General features: G+C 40.8%; 1 protein-coding gene across 3 annotated transcripts in view; it reads right to left on the reverse strand.

The window, feature by feature from the left end:
- LOC5568840 (regulator of G-protein signaling 17) overlaps positions 1-20,534 on the reverse strand; it is a 244,442-nt gene that overhangs the window by 12,181 nt on the left and 211,727 nt on the right. For all 3 annotated transcript variants that reach the window (XM_021842681.1, XM_021842682.1, XM_021842683.1), the window contains 3 exons: positions 14,019-14,099; positions 8,856-9,084; positions 8,126-8,247 (listed from right to left, as the gene is read on the reverse strand). In XM_021842681.1, coding sequence (XP_021698373.1) covers positions 8,126-8,247; positions 8,856-9,084; positions 14,019-14,099 — 432 coding nt within the window. The remainder of the gene's footprint in view (positions 1-8,125; positions 8,248-8,855; positions 9,085-14,018; positions 14,100-20,534) is intronic.

The following is a 20,534-nucleotide window of genomic DNA, read 5'->3' on the forward strand; positions in this document are numbered from 1 at the left end:
GATGCTTCTTAGAACCGTTGGATGTTGAAGGATTACACAATATACCGTGATGCATCAATACCCGGACGCTTAAGGCGACACAAATGTTCGAACTCTAATATGAGTGTGTTGTTTTAGGAAATTCTTAATGTAATATTGTTTATTACATTGTTTCAAGCAAGATCTTCACGAAAGTGATGAACTTTTTGGTAAAAACCATGATTTTAATATGAAAATCATTCAAATATTAGAGCATGTCTTATCTATAAATCCGGACACCTGATGGAAAAGATGTCTTTAAATCCGGACACTTTTGAATCGATATCCGGACATCGGTATTATAGTTTGTAATATTCGTTCAAATCAAATAAAATCATATCAACACACAACGAAATATCAATGTTTAGTAAACTTGATGTCCACGTTTGCCCTACAATTTCAAAAAGAATGGCACATTTGTATTATAAGTGGTTTGATTACCTGAAATGAAGTACATGTTGCTTGAACTGCACTCGATGTGGCTCGGAAAGTTATTATGAACGTTGTGCACAATTTATTTCACATTTAATTGAATTCTGATAACTCACTTTTTATAAAAACTTTTTATAAAAATATAGTTCACAAACTTTGTCTGCACTCAAACTATATTCGCGCGTTCATCGATCGTAAAATTTGAGTTGGAATTGGACCGCGACGAGATGACGTCCAACTCGAACAAATTATTTGTTTCTATTTTTATTAATTATTTGACGATGGTTACTAGATCAGAAATAAAAATTAAATGATTAATAATGTTGCAAGTAAAAGGAATGAATAAAAACCAAACATATTATCACTTAATTTTAACTTTAATTTATTAATAGCACCAGAGTGTCCGGATATTGGTACCGTCCGGATTTTGATTCACCACGGTATGCTTATTTGCGCTGAAAACGTTTGATAAAGTTAAAAACATTTTCATGGTGGATTGCTCATCGGGACAAACGATCACACTCAATCTGTACGGTAAAAATAACTGGGTTTTGGAACTACCGAAAAAGTCAGTAAACTAAAAAAAATTGTCAGAAATCGAAAAACAGAGATTTTTTACTGAAATTTTGCAGAGAGCTTTCTTTTTATATCATATATCGATAAAAAATAAAACATGGTGAAATTTGCTTTTCAATTAAGCGTGGCGACAGTTTTGATTTTACTGACTTTTTCGGTAGTTCCAAAACCCAGTAAAATTTTACCGACCCCAGTAATTTAATCTAAGTGTGATCATCATCATCATCGCTCTTCAGTCACACTCGCCAAAATATATCTGAATATACAAACACACGCCATCTACTTGTGAAGCGGAATACTGCATGTGAACAGGGTGTGACAAAATTGGACAAGTATGTCATAAATGCAAAAACTATTGTGCTTCTGGAGACATCTTGGTTGTTTGTGAAGGATTTTGCGAAAGCATTCGAAGGTTCCATGCGAGTTGCGCCAGAATCCCCGATGAAGAAGCCGGCGTTCGACTGCATACTAATGTTATGTTTATGTACTGTCGAGAGTTAATAGAGAATGTGCGTTTTCGTTCTATCGTCAATTCAATGAGAGTTCCAGAAAATCCCGTTGAAAAAGATGTTGATCGTATTACGAACGAAATAGCCAAAATGAGCGACTTGATGAATCAACTGAATGTAACAATCGGATCATTGCTCAATACATCCGAACTAAAATCGAATACAGAAATTACATCGGTATCTGATAAAGTTCCACTTCTGTCATCTACTAAAGTTTGGCCAGATGTGTCAACTGCCAAACGTGTGCATAATGATAATGAAAAAAATAAAGCTTTCAAACTTTACATCTCGAACATTGCGAATGACGTAACCGAAGAAGAAGTGAAACAAATGATCAGTGAAGCAATATCTGTGGAAAATATTCATGTCATCAATTGTCTTAAACCTCCCTGGAGGGACGTTTCAATTATGAACTTCGTATCGTAGGGTGCAGAGCTACTTGGGCAATTCCATGATTCACTTTGGCATGGGGATTTTTCTCGGCCGAATTATCTGAAACTTTGCCATAATAAGCTCTTTAATGCGACACATATTGTGGCAAAATATGAGCTCAGTAGCATTAAAAAAAAACACTGCCGAAGTGAATCAAAAGTGCCAAGAATAGAATCCGGCCCCCTACTAGGTAGTGATCGATAGAAAGTACCGCAACAAGGCTTTGAACTCATCCAGCTGGCCAAAAGAAATAAGATGTAATGAATTCAAGGATCATGCAGTAACAACATGGCGACCAAGCCGCTGATCCCGATATTTCTAGTTTCAAACGGTTTAGTGTGTTTATGAAATTTGTTGCAGTCATTTTTGAAATTAAATGCTTTAAGATTGTCCAGTTCTTCGATCGATTCTACCCTGTTTGATGAATTTGATATGTAAAATTGGTATCAATTGATTTTTTAATGCTTAATGGAAACATGCGTTCTCTTATGTTTAGATTTCCTTTGTATTCGTTGATAGTTTGGCTTTTAGTTTTTCAGAACAGTCTGTACAGTATTTTTTATTGAAGATGTGGGCAAAATAAATAAATGAAGAACATCAATACCCGCTTGCTGCAAAAGCTGCCACTGAGGATACGTACAAGGGATAGGCAAAATGATTGAGATAGGCAAAATTTTGCCTAAATTCAAATGCTTATAACTTTACGAAAAATTGATGAAATTGGATGCATCTAGAAGCAGTCGACGACAAATTTGGTCTAGTTTCAGGAAATTGCTTGACCATGCATATTGGCCACCGGACACTACTACTAATAGGTAGTTGACTGCCGCCGGACGCATTAAGATTCGTTGAAAATTTTCAGAAATATGACCATTTCCGTAAAACTAGTTCCATATTTTCGGCCAATCATGTTTGTATTTTTTAACATGTAAATATTATCCAGAGCTATATTCAAGCGACCATCAAACTTTAAAATGATGCTTCCAGCAGCATATTCAGAAACATTAGATGCATTGACCCGCGGGCGGTTATGCTGCAGCAAGGGACCCGGCAGAACATGGAACGCTATAAACGGAAACGGCAACAGCAGACCCGCCTCTTTCGGGAGAAAAAACGCCACCTGGAGGAGACGTGTCGGTCTCAAGAAACGCGTAAGTTCTATCAGAAGCTCAACGCATCCCGCAACGGCTTCGTGCCGCGAGCCGAGATGTGCAGGGATAAGGATGGGAGCAATCTGACGGACGAGCGTGAGGTGATCGAAAGGTTGAAGCAGTACTTCGACGAGCACCTGAATGGCGCTGAGAGCACAGGCAATGAAGGTCGGGACAACGGAGGAAATGCCTTCGTCAGTACTGCGGAGGATGGGAACCAACCAGCCCCCACTTTGAGGGAGGTTAAGGATGCCATTCACCAGCTCAAGAACAATAAAGCTGCTGGTAAGGATGGTATCGGAGCTGAACTCACAAAGATGGGTCCAGAGAGGCTGGCCATTTGTCTGCACCTGCTGATAGGCACAATCTGGGAAACGGAACAGCTACCGGAGGAGTGGAAGGAAGGGGTAATATGCCCCATCTACAAGAAAGGCGACAAGTTAGATTGTGAGAACTTTCGAGCGATCACCATTCTAAATGCGGCCTACAAAGTATTATCCTCGATCATCTTCCGTCGTCTGTCATCTGTAGTAAACGAGTTCGTGGGAAGTTATCAAGCTGGCTTCGTTGACGGCCGATCGACAACGGATCAGATCTTTACTGTACGGCAAATCCTCCAAAAATGTCGTGAATACCAGGTCCCAACGCATCACCTTTTCATCGATTTCAAGGCGGCATACGACAGTATCGACCGCGTAGAGCTATGGAAAATCATGGACGAGAACAGCTTTTCCGGGAAGCTCACGAGACTGATAAGAGCGACGATGGAAGGTGTGCAAAATTGTGTGAAGGTTTCAGGCGAACACTCCAGTTCGTTTGGATCCCACCGGGGACTACGACAAGGTGATGGACTTTCGTGCCTGTTGTTCAATATTGCCCTTGAAGGTGTTATGCGGAGAGCCGGGCTTAACAGCCGGGGTACGATTTTTACGAGATCCAGTCAATTTGTTTGCTTTGCGGATGATATGGACATCGTCAGCCGAACATTTGAAAAGATGGCAGACCTGTACACCCGCCTGAAACGCGAGGCAGCAAAAGTTGGACTGGTGGTGAATGCGGCCAAGACAAAGTACATGCTAGCTGGTGGGCCGAGCGCGACAGGGCTCGCCTAGGTAGCAGTGTTACGATAGACGGGGATACGTTCGAGGTCTTCGAAGAGTTCGTCTACCTTCCCAACTAACATTTAGTGCAAATGTAAACATTCTCTAGGCCTTCTTTATACGGCTTTATGCTGAGTAAAGGCGCTGTACATACGAACGAAAGCTTCTTTGCGATCCTTTTACCAAAAAATCTGGTGAATCTACCCAGCTACTTTTAAGCTGTGTTGGCAGCTCTTATTCATATCGATCATTGCTCTATCTCGACAGTTATACGACAAGTAGCTGTGTAACATCTTCGGAAGGCGCTTTCTCAACCATTTTGCAACTGTTGAATAATTATTATACAGCTTCGCTGTATTATCGATTAAATATTATTTTCAAGCTGTTTCACAGCTTCCGGAATTCATATCATAAGTATCTGAATTTAATGTTCCCAACGTTACCTGCCACCACTTGGAATCGAACTCACGATCTCTGCATCCACAAATCTCGACGCTGTGCTTGTTGCCACCACAGTCTATATCGAAAGGCAAAGAAAACACACCGTTTTGTTCTACATCGAAAACGGTTCACACAATATTTTATAATGATCGTAAAAGATGCCATAGTCACGCTTACACCACTTCATCAGGCTGTAAAAGGGTCCGAAACGTCAAACGCAATGTTTACATCCAACAAGCTGAGTAGATGCGCCACAAGTTGTTGTGTTACAGCATACTGCTGTATGCTCGCTGTATAACTAACGACAAAGCGCTTCTTAAATATATATTGAGCAGCATAACAAATCATATTGTATAGAAGCAGCTGGATTGATGATGGCGAGTTTTATTCCACATCATTAGGTTGCTATCCTTTAAGGTGTTGAGTTACAGCTTAGTGAAAGCTGCAAAAGCGATAACTGATGAAATTTATTCAGCTAAGATTTGTAGCTGCAAAACGTTTGCGTTACAGCTGTATCAACGCTAATCGTTCTATTTTTGACAGCTTTCATTTTTTGCTGCGTTCGCTGCTTCAATTCAACTGTTATACAGCGCAAAGCAAATAATCTTGGCTTATAGCGCTAAAATTGTTAGTTGGGTTGGATCCTTGCTGACGGCTGACGATAACGTTAGCCGTGAAATACGGAGGCGCATCATCAGTGGAAGTCGGGCCTACTATGGCCTCCAGAAGAAGTTGCGGTCAAAAAAGATTCAAACCGCACCAAATGTACCATGTACAAAACGCTAATAAGGCCGGTAGTCCTCTACGGGCATGAAACGTGGACGATGCTCGAGGAGGACTTGCAAGCACTTGGAGTCTTCGAACGTCGGGTGCTTAGGACGATCTTCGGCGGTGTGCAGGAGAACGGTGTGTGGCGGCGAAGGATGAACCACGAGCTCGCTCAACTCTACGGCGAACCCAGCATCCAGAAGGTGGCCAAAGCTGGAAGGATACGATGGTCAGGGCATGTTGCAAGAATGCTGGACAGCAACCCTGCAAAGATGGTGTTCGCTCCGGTTGGTACAAGAAGACGTGGAGCGCAGCGAGCTAGGTAGGCGGATCAAGTGCGTATCGATTTGGCGAGCGTAGGGCAGAACCGAGGATGGAGAGATGCGGCCACGAACCGAGTATTGTGGCGTGAAATTGTTGATTCAGTGTCATCTGTGTAGATGTTAACTAAATAAATGAAATGAAGATGCACTGACCCCTTTATAGTAGGTTCCAGGTGCCCTGAGGAAAGTAGCCAAATAGGAACATAGGGTAACGTATATAATTTGGACATGCATATAATTTGGACAGGCTAGTCGTTCTATGCTTATTTCCAATGAGATGGTGGAGTATACATGTACGGGAAATCATGTATTGTATTGCTTATACACTATGCTACTTATTAATGATGACCATTTTCATAACAATTACAAATTGGCTTCAAAAACATAAAAATTGTAAATTGTATCTACAGAACATCTGTGAAACCTACGAATGCAAGAGGATGTGCATTTCAAGAACATACATTAAATGCAATAATAGCGTTCAGAATTAGCATTCACAAAAAGTTTGAAAGTGTAAACATGATTAAATATGTCTAAAATTTAAGCTAAGTTCATCTAAAATCTTAACATGAGTATATATGGGGTTGTCCAAAATAGATTATGGTTTTTGTTCAGTTGATATAATTTGACCATCTGATGAAACACACTGGAATGTCGCATGCATGCATACTTGCAGGCGTTTTTTCGTGGATCTGATGATATTTGCTTGCATTAAATGAAATTATTGATTTTCACTAGTATACACATCCAATAAGCGAAAAAATGCATAAGTCACATGTAAACTCTTACAGTATTATGATATGATCGTCTTTTCAAGAAACCATTGTATGGATATTGAGATAACGCCTCTGTCCAAATTATATTCACATGAGGGTGTCCAAAATGTATATTAGGTGTCCGAAATGTATGTCAGACAGGCTGCCAAAAAACGCTATTTTGGAAGCTAATACTACAGTTTGTAAGCTTTTTCTCCCCAGAAATTCAAGGTACAATGGGACATTAAACATATAAGCAACATTGCTTAATAAAATATTTGTATTTATTGCAGTTAATCGATCACCGTTTCCAGACATATCTTTAGCCTGTCCAAAATACATAATTTACCCTACCTGGAACCATATCGATATGAGCATCAAACATCAAGATTTTTAAAGGTGATGCTTCCCGGTGTATTTTCAGCACTACCGGCTGCCATGACCACTCTATGGTAGATTCCAGGTGCCCCGGGGGATATGGCCAATTCAAAATATATCCGGAAATAGTGATGAAATTTTTTGATGGTGATGTTTCTGGAAGCATTTACAGAGCAACTAATTTCTTTGACCACTGTATAGTAGGTTTCAGGTGCCCTGGTGTCCTGGGGGAAGTGGCCAATTAGGAACATGTTTGGAACCATATCAATGTGGGTATCAAATTACTGTACAGTGGTCATGTCAGCCGGTGGTTCTGAAAGTGCTTTCGGAAGCATTACCTTCTAAAATCGTGAGATTAGATACCCATATTGATGTAATTCCGGACATGTTTTGAATTAACCACATCCCCTGGGGCACCTGGAACCTACTATAGAGCGATTTTGACAGTCGGTGGTTCTGGAAATGATTCCGGAAGCATCACCTTTGAAAATCTTGAATTTGATGCCCATATTGTTTTCGTTCCGAATATGTTCCTAATTGGCCACTTCCCCCAGAGTACCTGCTATACCTAGCTTTTGAGGAAATTCAGGAAAAAGAGAGATCAGGTACTGGATTGGGACCAACCCTTACATTCAACGGTGGGTGAGATTTGGAGAGCCTACTATGACCAGCTACCTCTGTTAAACGGTGTTTGTACCTATGGACCGATGCACGAGTTCACAATCTGACGTTTGAGCGGTGCCGTGTTATTTACGTGACCATGGAAACAAGTGAATTCGGCACCGCTTAAACGTCAAATTAGTGAACTCGTGAATTGATCCATAGATCGTTGTGTGACCATTTCGGAAGCAATGGACCAATGCACGAGTTCACTAATTTGACGTTTGAGCGGAGCCGAATTCACTCGTTGTCATGGTCACGTAAATAACACGACACCGCTTAAAAGGTCAGATAGTGAACTCGTGCATCGGTCCATAGAGCTTGAAATTCATTGTTTGTCGGGCGAGTCGACCAAGGCATTCTGAGGATGTGTCTACGTAAGAAGTCAAGATGGATAGGAAAAATTGAAAGTTGCTGTCTTCATGTTTCAAGATTCAAGATTCGTTGTCATAATTGAGTTTCTTCCTTCTACCGTCAAACCCTCAAAATTGTTACACTTCAAATCTCATTAGCCGCCAGGTCCCCCTAAAACAATTTATGGACCACCACGAACCAACCCCCTAATTATTTCAAATAACTTACCTCGGATACGAATCTCTATGCATAAGTGTATAAATTTGTAGTTGAGCTTCGTCAAATGTGTGCGGTGTGGGTTCCACCATATTCCTATTAACTATTTCCCGTACTCGAGAATCTAACGACACCTGTTGCAAGAGCGCCCAAATTGAACGACCAGTACCAGTCGTGGCATCAGCAGCAACATCCAGTGCAATCCAGTCAGGTGAGTCATCGTTTTGCGCGAAGATTCCATGAACACGGGCGGCAGCGACAGGAAGATAGAATAATTTAATTTAATCAACTTTTAATTAAGTGGATCCACACAGAAGGCACACGGGATGTGCAATTTTCACACTTTGCAATCTCCTTCTGGCGGTGCACAGTGGGATGAGGTAAAAAAAGGTGGGACATACGAATTTGCGATAAATCTTTTGAGTCAAGCGTTTCGACATATACTATATTGTTTCATTATATTTTGAATATTTCATTTAAACACTAAAATAACAGTTCAGGTGGCATATTCTGTGAAAAATGACTATTTTATTTATTGTCAAAATTGAAAACTGCCTGAAAAACAGATGTCCCATTTTTTTTACTTCGTCCCACTGTACGCTTTAGCGACTGACTCGCCCGCAAGAAACCCGACACCAAGCAACTGGAGGCCATTCCCACTGGAGTACAAGTGTGAAAACCGTTTGCAGCAGTCCAGTGGTCCGATCCCCTTGGGAAGCTTAAAACACGCGGAGATGCCTACCTCTTTCGGTGATAAAATCGATATATAATCTTCGTAGATAAACCTAGCTTTCTCCTCTATCGCCTCGGGGTTGGTTTCCTTCTTGAGCTCTTCACAGGCCAGCCAGAAGAGGATGTTTTCCTCGCTATATTCGCAGCGGAGGAAGTCTCGGAATGCCTTTCGCCCGCTAGGACTCCTCATCAGCTTGTCGAAGCTCTTGCCCCAGCTGCGGATCTCCTCTAGGCTCGGTCTGGAAAAAGACAATTTGGTTAACACGGTGTGTTTGGAACCATTTTTAACGAAAAAATGGCCATCTATTCTGCAGATATATTAAACGGTTTTTTATTTGCCCGTTTTGTCTAACTTTAACTGTCAGGTCAGGATATTTTAGGAATATGACATAGAGGAAACTTCTATCTTGTAAACACAGCTTGTACTGACGATGATGCATTTTTACTTCTTTAGTTCTCTGTTGAAATTACTTCTTGAAATTCAGAAGACCATAAAAGCATAGCAAACTTCGAAGGTACCATTTCTACACTCAGGTAAATGGACTATCGATAAACATGCAAATTCGCCACAAGGATACCTTGATACCTTGATACCTTGATGGCTACAGCGTAGCATCACGCCATTGCCGGGCGTATTGTAGAGCTCCATCTTCGTCGGTCTTGGGCGAAACTTCTCCAGTTGCCCCGAACGTTTAGGGTCGCCAGGTCCTCTTCCACTGCGTACAGCCAGCGTATTCGTGGTCTTCCCCGAAGCCGCCGGCCTCTACCTGGTTCCCTGCTGAATATTATTTTCGCAATTCTTTCTTCTGACATTCGCACTAAGTGACCAGCCCACTGAAGTCTGCCGTATTTTACACGATTGATAATATTCGCATCTTTGTACACTTGATACAACTCGTGATTCATGCGTCTGCGCCACACACCATTTTCGAGTTTCCCACCGAGTATTGTCCGCAGCACTTTACGCTCGAAAACACCGAGAGCTTTCCGGTCTGACTCTTTCAACGTCCACGCTTCGTGCCCGTAGAGAGCCACCGGAAGAATCAATGTTTTATACAGGGCGAATTTAGTTTCGGTTTGCAAGCTGCGGGACCTAAGCTGGTTACGTAGTCCGTAAAAGGCCCTATTCACAGCCGCAACACGTCTTTTCACTTCGCGGGAAACGTCGTTGTCACATGTCACAAGTGTTCCAAGGTAAACAAATTCTTCAACAACTTCAAACACATCCCCATCAAACACTACCTCAGCACTTACACCACCATGCCTGACTTTATCTCTACCTGCAACCATGTACTTCGACTTGGTAGAATTGATGGTCAGGCCTATCTTCGCTGTCTCCCTCTTCAGAGGCACGAAGGCCTCTTCCACTGACCTGCGATCGATTCCAATCAGGTCTATATCGTCCGCAAAGCCAAGGAGCATGTGCGACCTTGTGATAATAGTGCCATTTCTTTGCACGCCAGATCTCCTAATAGCACCCTCAAGTGCAATGTTGAACAGTAAATTCGAAAGTGCGTCTCCCTGCTTCAATCCGTCTAACGTCACGAACGAGGTTGACACCTCGTCTGCGATCCGAACACTTGATTTCGAACCATCCAGCGTAGCACGTATCAGCCTAATTAGTTTCGCCGGAAAACCATTTTCAGACATTATCTGCCAAAGCTCATTTCTTTTCACTGAGTCGTACGCCGCCTTGAAATCAATAAACAGATGGTGAGTCTGCAAGTTATACTCCCGGAATTTGTCTAGGATCATTCGCAAGCTAAACATCTGGTCCGTTGTCGAACGGCCCTCACGAAAACCAGCTTGGTATTCGCCGACGAAGGACTCCTCGAGCGGTCTCAGTCTGTTAAACAGGATGCGCGACAGAATTTTGTACGCCGAATTCAGCAAGGTAATTCCTCTGTAATTGGCACACTCCAGTCTGTGCCCTTTCTTGTAGATAGGGCGGATGAGGCCATCCAACCAGCCGGTGGGCAATTCTTCGTCCTCCCATACCTTCAGAAGTACTCGGTGGATCGACTGGTAAAGCTGCTCGCTTCCGTGCTTGAGAAGCTCGACCGGGATCTCGTCCTTCCCAGCAGCCTTACAGTTCTTCAGCTCGCTGATAGCCTTTTTAACCTCTCCTATGGTCGGTGGGTCCACAGCTTGATCGTCATCATCTATGTTCATCCTGTTCCTCGCTACATTTCCATTCTCACCGTTCAACAATTGCTGGAAGTGCTCCTTCCACCTGGCAGCCACCGCCGTTTTATCGGTCAGCAAATTCCCTTCTCGGTCATTGCACATGGCGGGCACTGGTACGGTATTGTGCCGCGCACCATTGACCGTTGCATAAAATCTCCGCATATCATTTCGGTTCATGCTTTCTTGTGCGTCAGCTACCACACTTTCTTCGTGCTGCCTTTTCTTTCTGCGGTGGATTCGCTTTTCTTCGGCTCTCGCTGCCCTGTACCGCTCTCTGTTCTGACGGGTACCGGCCACAAGCATACGGCTTCTGGCAACATTCTTCAGGTCTGTCACCCTCTGGCACTCTTCATCGAACCAGTCGTTCCGTCTTCGTCGTTGACCAGTGCCGATCACTTCCCGCGCCGTTGTTGTCACAGCTTCGTGGATAGGGTCCCACAGGCTGTCGACGTCTCCAGCAACGTTGACTCTTCCCAACTTCTCGTCTAGTTGCTGACGGTACTGCGCAGCTACCCCATCAGTCGACAAGCGTTGTATATTGAAGCGTAGCGTTCTGTGTGTTGCGGAACTCGTGACGCTGGATAACCGCGCCCGAATTTTAGCTACAACGAGATAATGATCCGAGTCGATATTAGGGCCTCGGAAGGTCCTGACATCAATGACATCTGAGAAATGTCGCCCCTCAACCAGCACGTGGTCTATTTGGGAGCAGGCATCGCCACTCGGGTGTCGCCAGGTGTGTTTGCGGATATTCTTTCGTGCGAAGTAGGTACTGCTGATTGCCATCCCTCTAGCAGCAGCGAAGGTTACTAGCCGCAGGCCATTATCATTGGTAACGGAATGAAGGCTTTCCGTTCCAATAACGGGTCGGAAGAAATCTTCTTTCCCGATCTGCGCATTTGCGTCGCCAATGACTATCTTGACGTCTTGTTTTGGGCACTCTCCGTAGGCCTTATCCAGGCTCTCATAGAACTCATCCTTCATGTCATCGGGCTTATCGTTCGTTGGCGCATATATGCTGATCAGGCTGTAGTTGAAGAACTTGCCCCTCATTCTCAACACACAGATTCGGTCGCTTACCGGTTTCCACCGAATAATTCGCTTCATCTGCTTCCCAATCACTATGAAGCCAACTCCACGTTCTGCTCTGTCGCCACCGCTGTAGTAGATGTGGTACTTGAATGAAGTGTTGGCGATGGGGTCCACCGCTCGGAATTCGCGTTCTCCGGTTCTCGGCCAGCGTATTTCCTGGATAGCTGCCACGTTCACGCCGACATTCCGCAGTCCACGAGCCAGGAGCCCAACACGCGCGGGTTCATTCAAAGTTCTCACGTTCCAAGATCCAACTTTCCAATCGTTGTCCTTTATTCGTTGCCGGGTCTGTTGCCGTAAAATCAATCCGTTTGCTCTACTTTTGCCTTTCTTGGTTGGTGAAGAGTCTTCGATAGGCCACCTAACCAGGGTTGCGCTACCTACATCGTGCTAGAGGGGCTGCCTCCTCGATGCTGACACGATACAGCATCGTCCGCTTGTTCTTTACATGATGACCACGGTCATAGCCATCACAACCATCCACCTTTATCAGGGCTTTGGACCTGTAGCTCTGGTTCTCAATAGTTTCAAGTTCTTTCGGACATGCTACTATGGTGAGCCGTCATGCGCTAGCGGTGTCGCCACAAGGAATCGGGGTGAAATTCATAAATTTAACTTATGAAACCAAAATTTGAAAACAAAAATAGTTTTCATGGCAGCCTGGAATCAAACCTTGCGATTGATAGGTTTGTGCAGAGACGAAAATACTCAATCTACCCTCGCCTATATTGACACTTGCTGGGTAGAATCTTCGTTGATTTTTATTTGTTTTTATCCTCACCTTGACAACACAACAAAGATTGGCAAAGCGCTTGCCGCAAGATTTTCAGTTTCCTTTCAGCCTGCTGATACTCAACCGCTTTGTGATTATCGGAAACAAAAATGATATTCATTCTAACCAGCTTGAATTTTTTACATTCCGCTTCGGGAAGTTGTAATTTTTGCACGAAGGACACTAAAGACGCGTCAATATAATCGATTCCGTGCATCGGATCGTTCATTACCCGTATAGCAGAATATTGTTTAATTAATGTGAACCTCCTTGATAATCAATTTTCTAAAACTGACACTTTTCTGTTTCTGATAATAAAAAACACCAACGACATACGGGTATCGTTGTTTGTTTTCTTTATCTACTTTTGTGCCATCTTCTTTGGTACGGTTACTTTGATGGAGGCATAAATGTCAGCGATTTGAGTATAGTGAGCATGATATTTTTCGTCCCTGGGTTTGTGCGTACACCCCACACCTATCGAAGTCCTGGTGTGGAGTGATGACAAAACGATACATAAAGCTTTTGTATTACGATAATCGTTCCATCTATCATAAGGCAAGATGTATGAATTTCGATAGTCCAGTTCGCTGCGTGTAATTTGCTCATAGTAAGATAAAACTGAAGTTTCATTGTAGTGAACCATCAAGGAAATGTCTTCGATTTCATAAGAAATATTACTAGCTATCACATCTTTTGAATGTTGAATGTGAATCTGATGATTGTTTGAAATTAAATTCATCATTGTGCTGAAATTTTTGCTGACATGAAAATATCTCATCAAAATTACCCTAAATCTTCTAATGAATATTACTTTTATATCCTCTGATGAAATATTTACAAAAAGTATCTTTCGAATAGTAGGTGCAGAATTGATAGTTATTTTTTTGTTAATAACGGTTCCAGACACACTGCGAGTAACATAGGGAAGGGGAGTTGGGTATTATAGTTTGATTCGATTTTCTGCAGCCATAAAAGGTTTTCTCAGTGGATTAGAATTTTATGAATCAACATCGGAATGGAACGAATCGATCAACTTCGCGAGTATGATTAATCGACTCGTTTCTTTATTGACCATATTTTACGAATCAATACCGTAATGGGCATTCATATATTACTTACTGTTCACCATCGAAAAGCGTATCGGAACTAGCTGGGTCTTTTTTCGTAGGCCCGTTGTCTTCTGCATTTTTTATAGCCAAGCTGGAAAAGAAACAAAAGAAGAGGAATGTTATGACAACTGATATTGGGTGGGTTTGTCAAATGAGGTTTATATTGAAAGCAATGACGTTCTACCATCACAGCTTGAACTACCAGTCTAGACGTCAACTTCCTCCGAGTGCTTATCATCTAAGTTACATTGTCAGCTTTCAGCTTTGCAAACGTGCTTCAAAGGACATGCAGTCTACACGTTTTTGCCCCCACGCATAAACTTGTCAGAACCTATCTCAAACTAATTTTTCACCTGAGCGTGAACTGACCTAGACAGGATAATGCTTCCGATGTCTGCATGTTGTAAGCTTTGAATCCATGTAGTACACAAGACATCCTTCGGCAGATATCGCTCCCTGTGAGAAGTTATCGTTGTTGTGAGGATGTTTATTAGAACGGCCCAGATAAAAACTTACAGTGATGTTCTCTCCACGATTCTCGCATAATTTATGGTATTGTTCTAATAGCCTTTAGTAATTGGGTATAAAGCACTATGTCTTTGAGAATATGAGTTCACACCTTATTTTACAACGCTATGATAAGAGAAAATATATTCCTCTAACTTCCAGTGGTTCGCCCAAAAATCGAGCTACACACTTGGCTACCTATTGCTTTTACGGCAAGAATTGTGTGAAGAACATCTTATAGAAGTTAAAATTTATAAATAAAAATTTCGGCTTTATGCGATACTGAAAATAGCGTTACATGTCAGCTTGAGCTTGATTGGCCGCCCATGGTTGCTACTCCAGTATCGCAAGATCAGCTGCACTTACACAAAAAAACAACCAGATGACTGCTAGGGATTCACGAACACCCTTAGTGTTTAAAGTGCTTTAAAGTGTAATCTTTTATATTAAGGAAACAATGGCGCCTGCCACGTCAGAATGCGGATTAATGAGGGGAAGGGGCAGAAGTTGATGATGCATTTCGAACTGGCCCACAGTAGACCGGATACAGCCCTACATCTACGCCAGTTCATACGGGAAGGTGTAGGGTTGGTAGTGTTATGGCAGAGAGGCTTGCTCTTTGTTTAGCAGCCTGCCTACGCATCAGACGTAAGGAAAGGCGTGCTATAATGAAGGAAGAATAGAAGCGTAGGGAAACGATTTTTTGTTTCTCTCTGGTTCTAGCAAATGTTTTGAACAAATAAATCAACTGCGATAGATCAAGAGTAGACAATAGAAGCAAGTGAAAGTTACAACTACTAAGTACGAGGAAAACGACGGGTCTGCGATTGAACCCATGAACTTCTACTTTTCAAGCAGAAGCGGTAGCCATGAAACCACCATCCACGACCCCATATTCTCATTCACAACACTACATCTTCTTCGGCCCTCCTAGATGCCTCGGACATCAGCAGCCAAATTACGTGTTTGTGTGTTTACATTCATGCGTTGCTCAATCCTCTATCGATTCACACCGACAGACTTGTAAAAAAATTTCTGGAAGCGTTTTTACAACGCTGCGAACATCTCTTGTCAGTGTGACTATTGTCGGCAGCCTCAATCTCTTCGGCAACTTTCCCATAAGCGCTGCAGGCGAATCTGTTCGGCAGCTCAGAATCAATTACATTTTGTGGCGTGTTCATTTGAATTGATGACATCTCTGGCAAAATTGTTTGTTCCGTCTCGCAAATCTCGTCAGCGGGAAGCTGACAAAGCAAAGAATCATCTGAATATTTTCAATGGTGTGTTTTGACAGAAAAATATTGTGTATTTGGTGTTTGAAATTTGGTTGCCGATAATAGTCGAATGGTGCCGAAGCCGTAAATCTTCCTACTTGTTTTTAATTATGAATCGTGGTTTACGGCTAACCAGCCGAGTGGAAGTTTAACAACTACCGAAAAGCCAATGACACATTCCACGCACATCTACGCCAAGATATCAAAAATTCAAACTCTAAAATATTTACAAAGCTATGCAGAACATGAAAGACAATATGTTGAATTATATAAAATACATAAATTTGATTGAAAATACAGTAAAAAACATACCTGAAAAGTTATATAAAATTTATATAATTGATTGGTGAGAAATTAAGACATTTAACAACATTTTTATATAGGCTGTGTATCATAGTATATCAATTGTAATATGACTGTCTTATCCGTTCACTAGAAGGGTATTAGATGACATTGTTATGTGTAGGTTTAACTTTTTCTACCGAATTATTGATTCTTTGAAAACGTATTTTTTCAAATAGTAATATTATTATGGTGTCGTGTTACGAAAAATGCCGTATTAATGACATTGTAAAATAAATACTTCTTATAGAACTCTTATATTCTGTATTCTCTTCCTACTCGTCAAGATATGTGTTTCCATAAAAAAATAAAATCGGATCATTCTTCGAAAAGTTACAATAGGTGCAAAATTATGGTGTCGCATTACGTTAATTTCGACCACCAATTTTCGAAATTTTCGAAGTCGAAGGAAGTAATTATACTGGCTTTTCCGCCCCGCTGAAACCCTCCCCGTTCTTGTGAAATGTGAGTATGTCTGTATTTCCTTGTTTTTCACTAATATCCGATTAAGTAGCTCTGGTTTTTGAATGAACTCGTTGGCTAGTGACCCAAATCTTATCTGACAGGTGCCGTTTAGTGCAGGAATATTCTCTTACATGTTGTGGAATACTTGGCTTCGACGATGAACAACTTCGTTTTTTGGTGGATAATCCGGAATATCCATAAAAATGGTCATTTCATGAAAATAATCCAAGACAGTTTTTTTATGCATACTCATCAGAATTCCTTATTATAGAACGCAATAGATTATTTAAATTGTTCATGGACCTAGGTGGTCACAATAACGACCTCTGGAAGATCCGAAACATCCGTAAAAATGGTCATTTCGTGAAAATCATCTTAGATCACTGCGGTTTTTTTTTTTCAAACATATCAGAAATCAATTACTAACTATACCGGATGACTGGGATTGTTCTTGGATATAGGTGACCACTATGAAGCTCTTAAGAGGGTCTGGAGCAACCGTAAAAAATAGTCATCTCGTAAAAATCAACTTAGACACACGTAGTTTTTTTTTTTTTCAAATCTTCTGGATGTCTTGTTATGACATTTGTCTAAGTTGACATGCATCTTTTGCGTTGTATAATAATGAATTTGAATTATTTTGCAATTTACTTCGGTGATCAAAGTGGTCTTTAATTTCAATATAAATTATACGTGTATTGCAAATTTTATATGTTCTATAATTATGATTTTTTACGTGTTTAAAAAAAACGCGCAGTAGTCTAGGATGATTTTTACGACCAATTTTGCGGATCTTCCAAAGGGAGTTGCAGTGGTCCATGGGCAGTTCCGATAGGATGATTTTGTAAATTGATAATTTTTATGAATATTGCTGATTTTCCAGTTTCCAAGTTGTTTACTATTGAAGCCAAGCAGTCCCCAACATGTGTGAGGCTATTTTTCCACTGACCGGCACTTTCCGGATAAGATTTGGGTCGCTTCATAAAACCAGACCAAAAACCAGAGCTGTTTTAAATTATTTGATAAGTTTTGCGCAAAATGGAACATATTTACCTTTTACAAAAACGCGGAAGGTTTCAGTAGAATTGCGCCAACGCTTAAATCTGGTACAACTATTTCCTTTCAATGAAAGCTTAAGCAATCGGTTGAATAATTGAGGAATTAAATTTCATTAGTTAAACTGTATTCACAGTTTTGCCTAATAATCTGATCTAATAACTCTTCTGTGCGGCAGAATTCCTTGATATTCAGATCACTATTTTGAGACCATAAACGTCCTTAACCATTTTGCTAAAACATGATTCTCAAAATACTACATTGATACGTTGAAATATTATTGGCCCAATATTAGGTCTAATTACACCCCTGTGCCGCTAAATTCTGTATCCTTCAGACCACTATTAGTAAATTCTAAACAAGGCGGCATCCACAAATTACGTAACGCTCTAGGGGGAGGGGGGAGTAGGCTTAAGCGTTACGGCTCATACAAAAATTTGAAATTTTTCATACAAAAAGCGTTACGGAGGGGGGGGGGAGGGGGTCAAAAATTTCCAATTTTAGCGTTACGTAATTAATGGATGCCGCCCAACTGCAGACGCTATGTCTGAACCAGCAGATTATAAAAATCGAATTTACATCGGATATTTTCATCATCTTCAAAAAAGTTCAAAGGGATGGATAAAAAATTAAACCCAAAAAAAGTGCAATTACTTCACTGTACAGCAGCTCTACAGATTTTTCGACTCATCATTAGAAAGGTATTATGGTTTTCTACAAATTTCTGAAACAATATTCTTAAAATGAATAATAATTTAATAATTATTTTAACCATTTATCAGATGCATTAACATCCCCTGTGTTATTGAATTTCGGCTAGTTCCGACAACCATCAACGACTGCTTGTCGACTTAAACGAAAGCATACTTTTAAAAGTACATCGTTGAAAGGTTTACATAGTTTTTCTTTTTAAATCAAATTCAACCATTCTACCATGTGTCAAAATTCAAGATTATTCGCGCCGCCATCCGAAGCCACTATACCGGAAACATTCTTAAAAAATCACAAAAACATCTAAATATTGTTGCAAAGAATTTAGTCAAATTTATATGGTGAACCCAAGCGCCATTTACACTTTTACAAAGCACGACATCCTCAAAAGGTTTCACAGAAACATTACATTAATTTTAACCAGTGTTGGATCAAATTACTCCACTGTGAGGCACAATGTCGAATGTATTAAGCAAATAACAATATTTCATACACATTTTTTCCGAAACCCGAAAGCAACATTACCGATTTAGTCAATTAAAATAAAAAATGCATTTTGCGTAACGCGACACCATTTGCAGAACCCTGTTGGAAGATAAACGTAAGGCGGCGTTCATAAAATGAAATCAATGAGATTCTGCAATTATTCAATATTTCCTTCCAGTTTGAAGTCACACTCTGGTTCTTATCAATACATAGAAGGATTGCCTAGAACAAACCCGGATTGTAAAAATTATAGAAGAGCAGATATAGGCGATTATAGAGTGATGTTTGAAAAAGTACATTTCAGCGATGGTGTTGCGTTACGAAATGCAATTGCTTTTTGTTACTAAATATACAGTGTTATGTTTCAAAATGAATGTCACAACATCAAGTACATTCAATATGCAAAATATAAAACCCGTTTCATCATATGGTCAAAAGGCATATTTCCGAGAACAGGCCTAATTTGATAATAAAAGTCGGTTCCTCGTGGTGTCGCGTTACACTGGAATGTGTCTAATGTTTAGCTTTTCGGTAGTTGTTAATAGTGAGAGATTTTATTTTTAGCGTCGCAAAGTCGTGGCATCGAACCCCACCAGAACAATTCCATTTTTTTCACAACTCTACATCTCAATTTGTCCAAATTGACTGTCTACGAACTTCAGGTTTTTGCAATACACCGTCGGCTGGTTTAAGCCGTCATAGATGTGACAACCCTAGTTGCGTATATTTATTAGAACAAAGTGTTCAACGTGTAAGCTTTTTCGGGTGATAATTCTCACTATCGCAAGCCACCAAATAACCTGAAAATTGGAAGAACGTTCTATGGCTCCTTTGAAATCCTTCGAAACGGCTCGCATAAGGCAATGATATAATTTCAATCTCATAGCTGAACCAGTCTACATTGAAATTCATTTTCACTCGTTTCTCTGTACGTTTTCTTTACATTGAGTAGAACGTTGTCAATGAATGAAAGCTTTCGAAAGCCATAGCTTGGCGAGGAATGATATTATTAAATATACCATGAAATGATGCTGTTATTTGGCGATTCTTCTTTGCTGTGTGGAAAAAAACAATTGCGAAACAAAAATAAAACGAATTTGAAAGATACAATTTGACACAATAATAATACTAATAATAATTGAACTAATCATGCAAAATTTGGTCAAATGAATCAAATGCTTTTTTTTAAACCAGTAATCAGAAACTAATATCGTTCCTAGAAATATCAATATGAAGTTCCAAGCAGATTTTAGACTTAATTTTTTTCAGATTTCATCAGCTCTCTGGCTAGAACCTCATAAAAATGTTTGAAGGCTCTATGGCGAACTTTTGACGGCATTGAAGACATTCGAAATTATGCACGGTTTCTACTCAAACCATAAGAGGAACCTTCTCGAGTCTATCAGGAGGACTTTTATCTGTGATCGTGATCCTTGTTAGATTTCTGCGAATGTTCTCGATGGATATCCGGTGGATTCTTTAAATGGCCGGCATGTGGCTGATAAGAATCCCTTTAGCAACCTTCCTAAAATATTCAAAGCAGCTCGTAGAGGTGTGGTGAGTACTTCGCGTACCCTTGGAGACATCCTAAGAAATTTTTCAAATCTTTTCAAACCTATTGGAATGGGTTTTGAAGAAATTGGTATTGTGCTACTGAGAACATTTTTAACCAATTGCTGGTGGTA

Source organism: Aedes aegypti, chromosome 2, assembly GCF_002204515.2.
Source record: "Aedes aegypti strain LVP_AGWG chromosome 2, AaegL5.0 Primary Assembly, whole genome shotgun sequence".
Taxonomy (NCBI): Eukaryota; Metazoa; Arthropoda; class Insecta; order Diptera; family Culicidae; genus Aedes; species Aedes aegypti.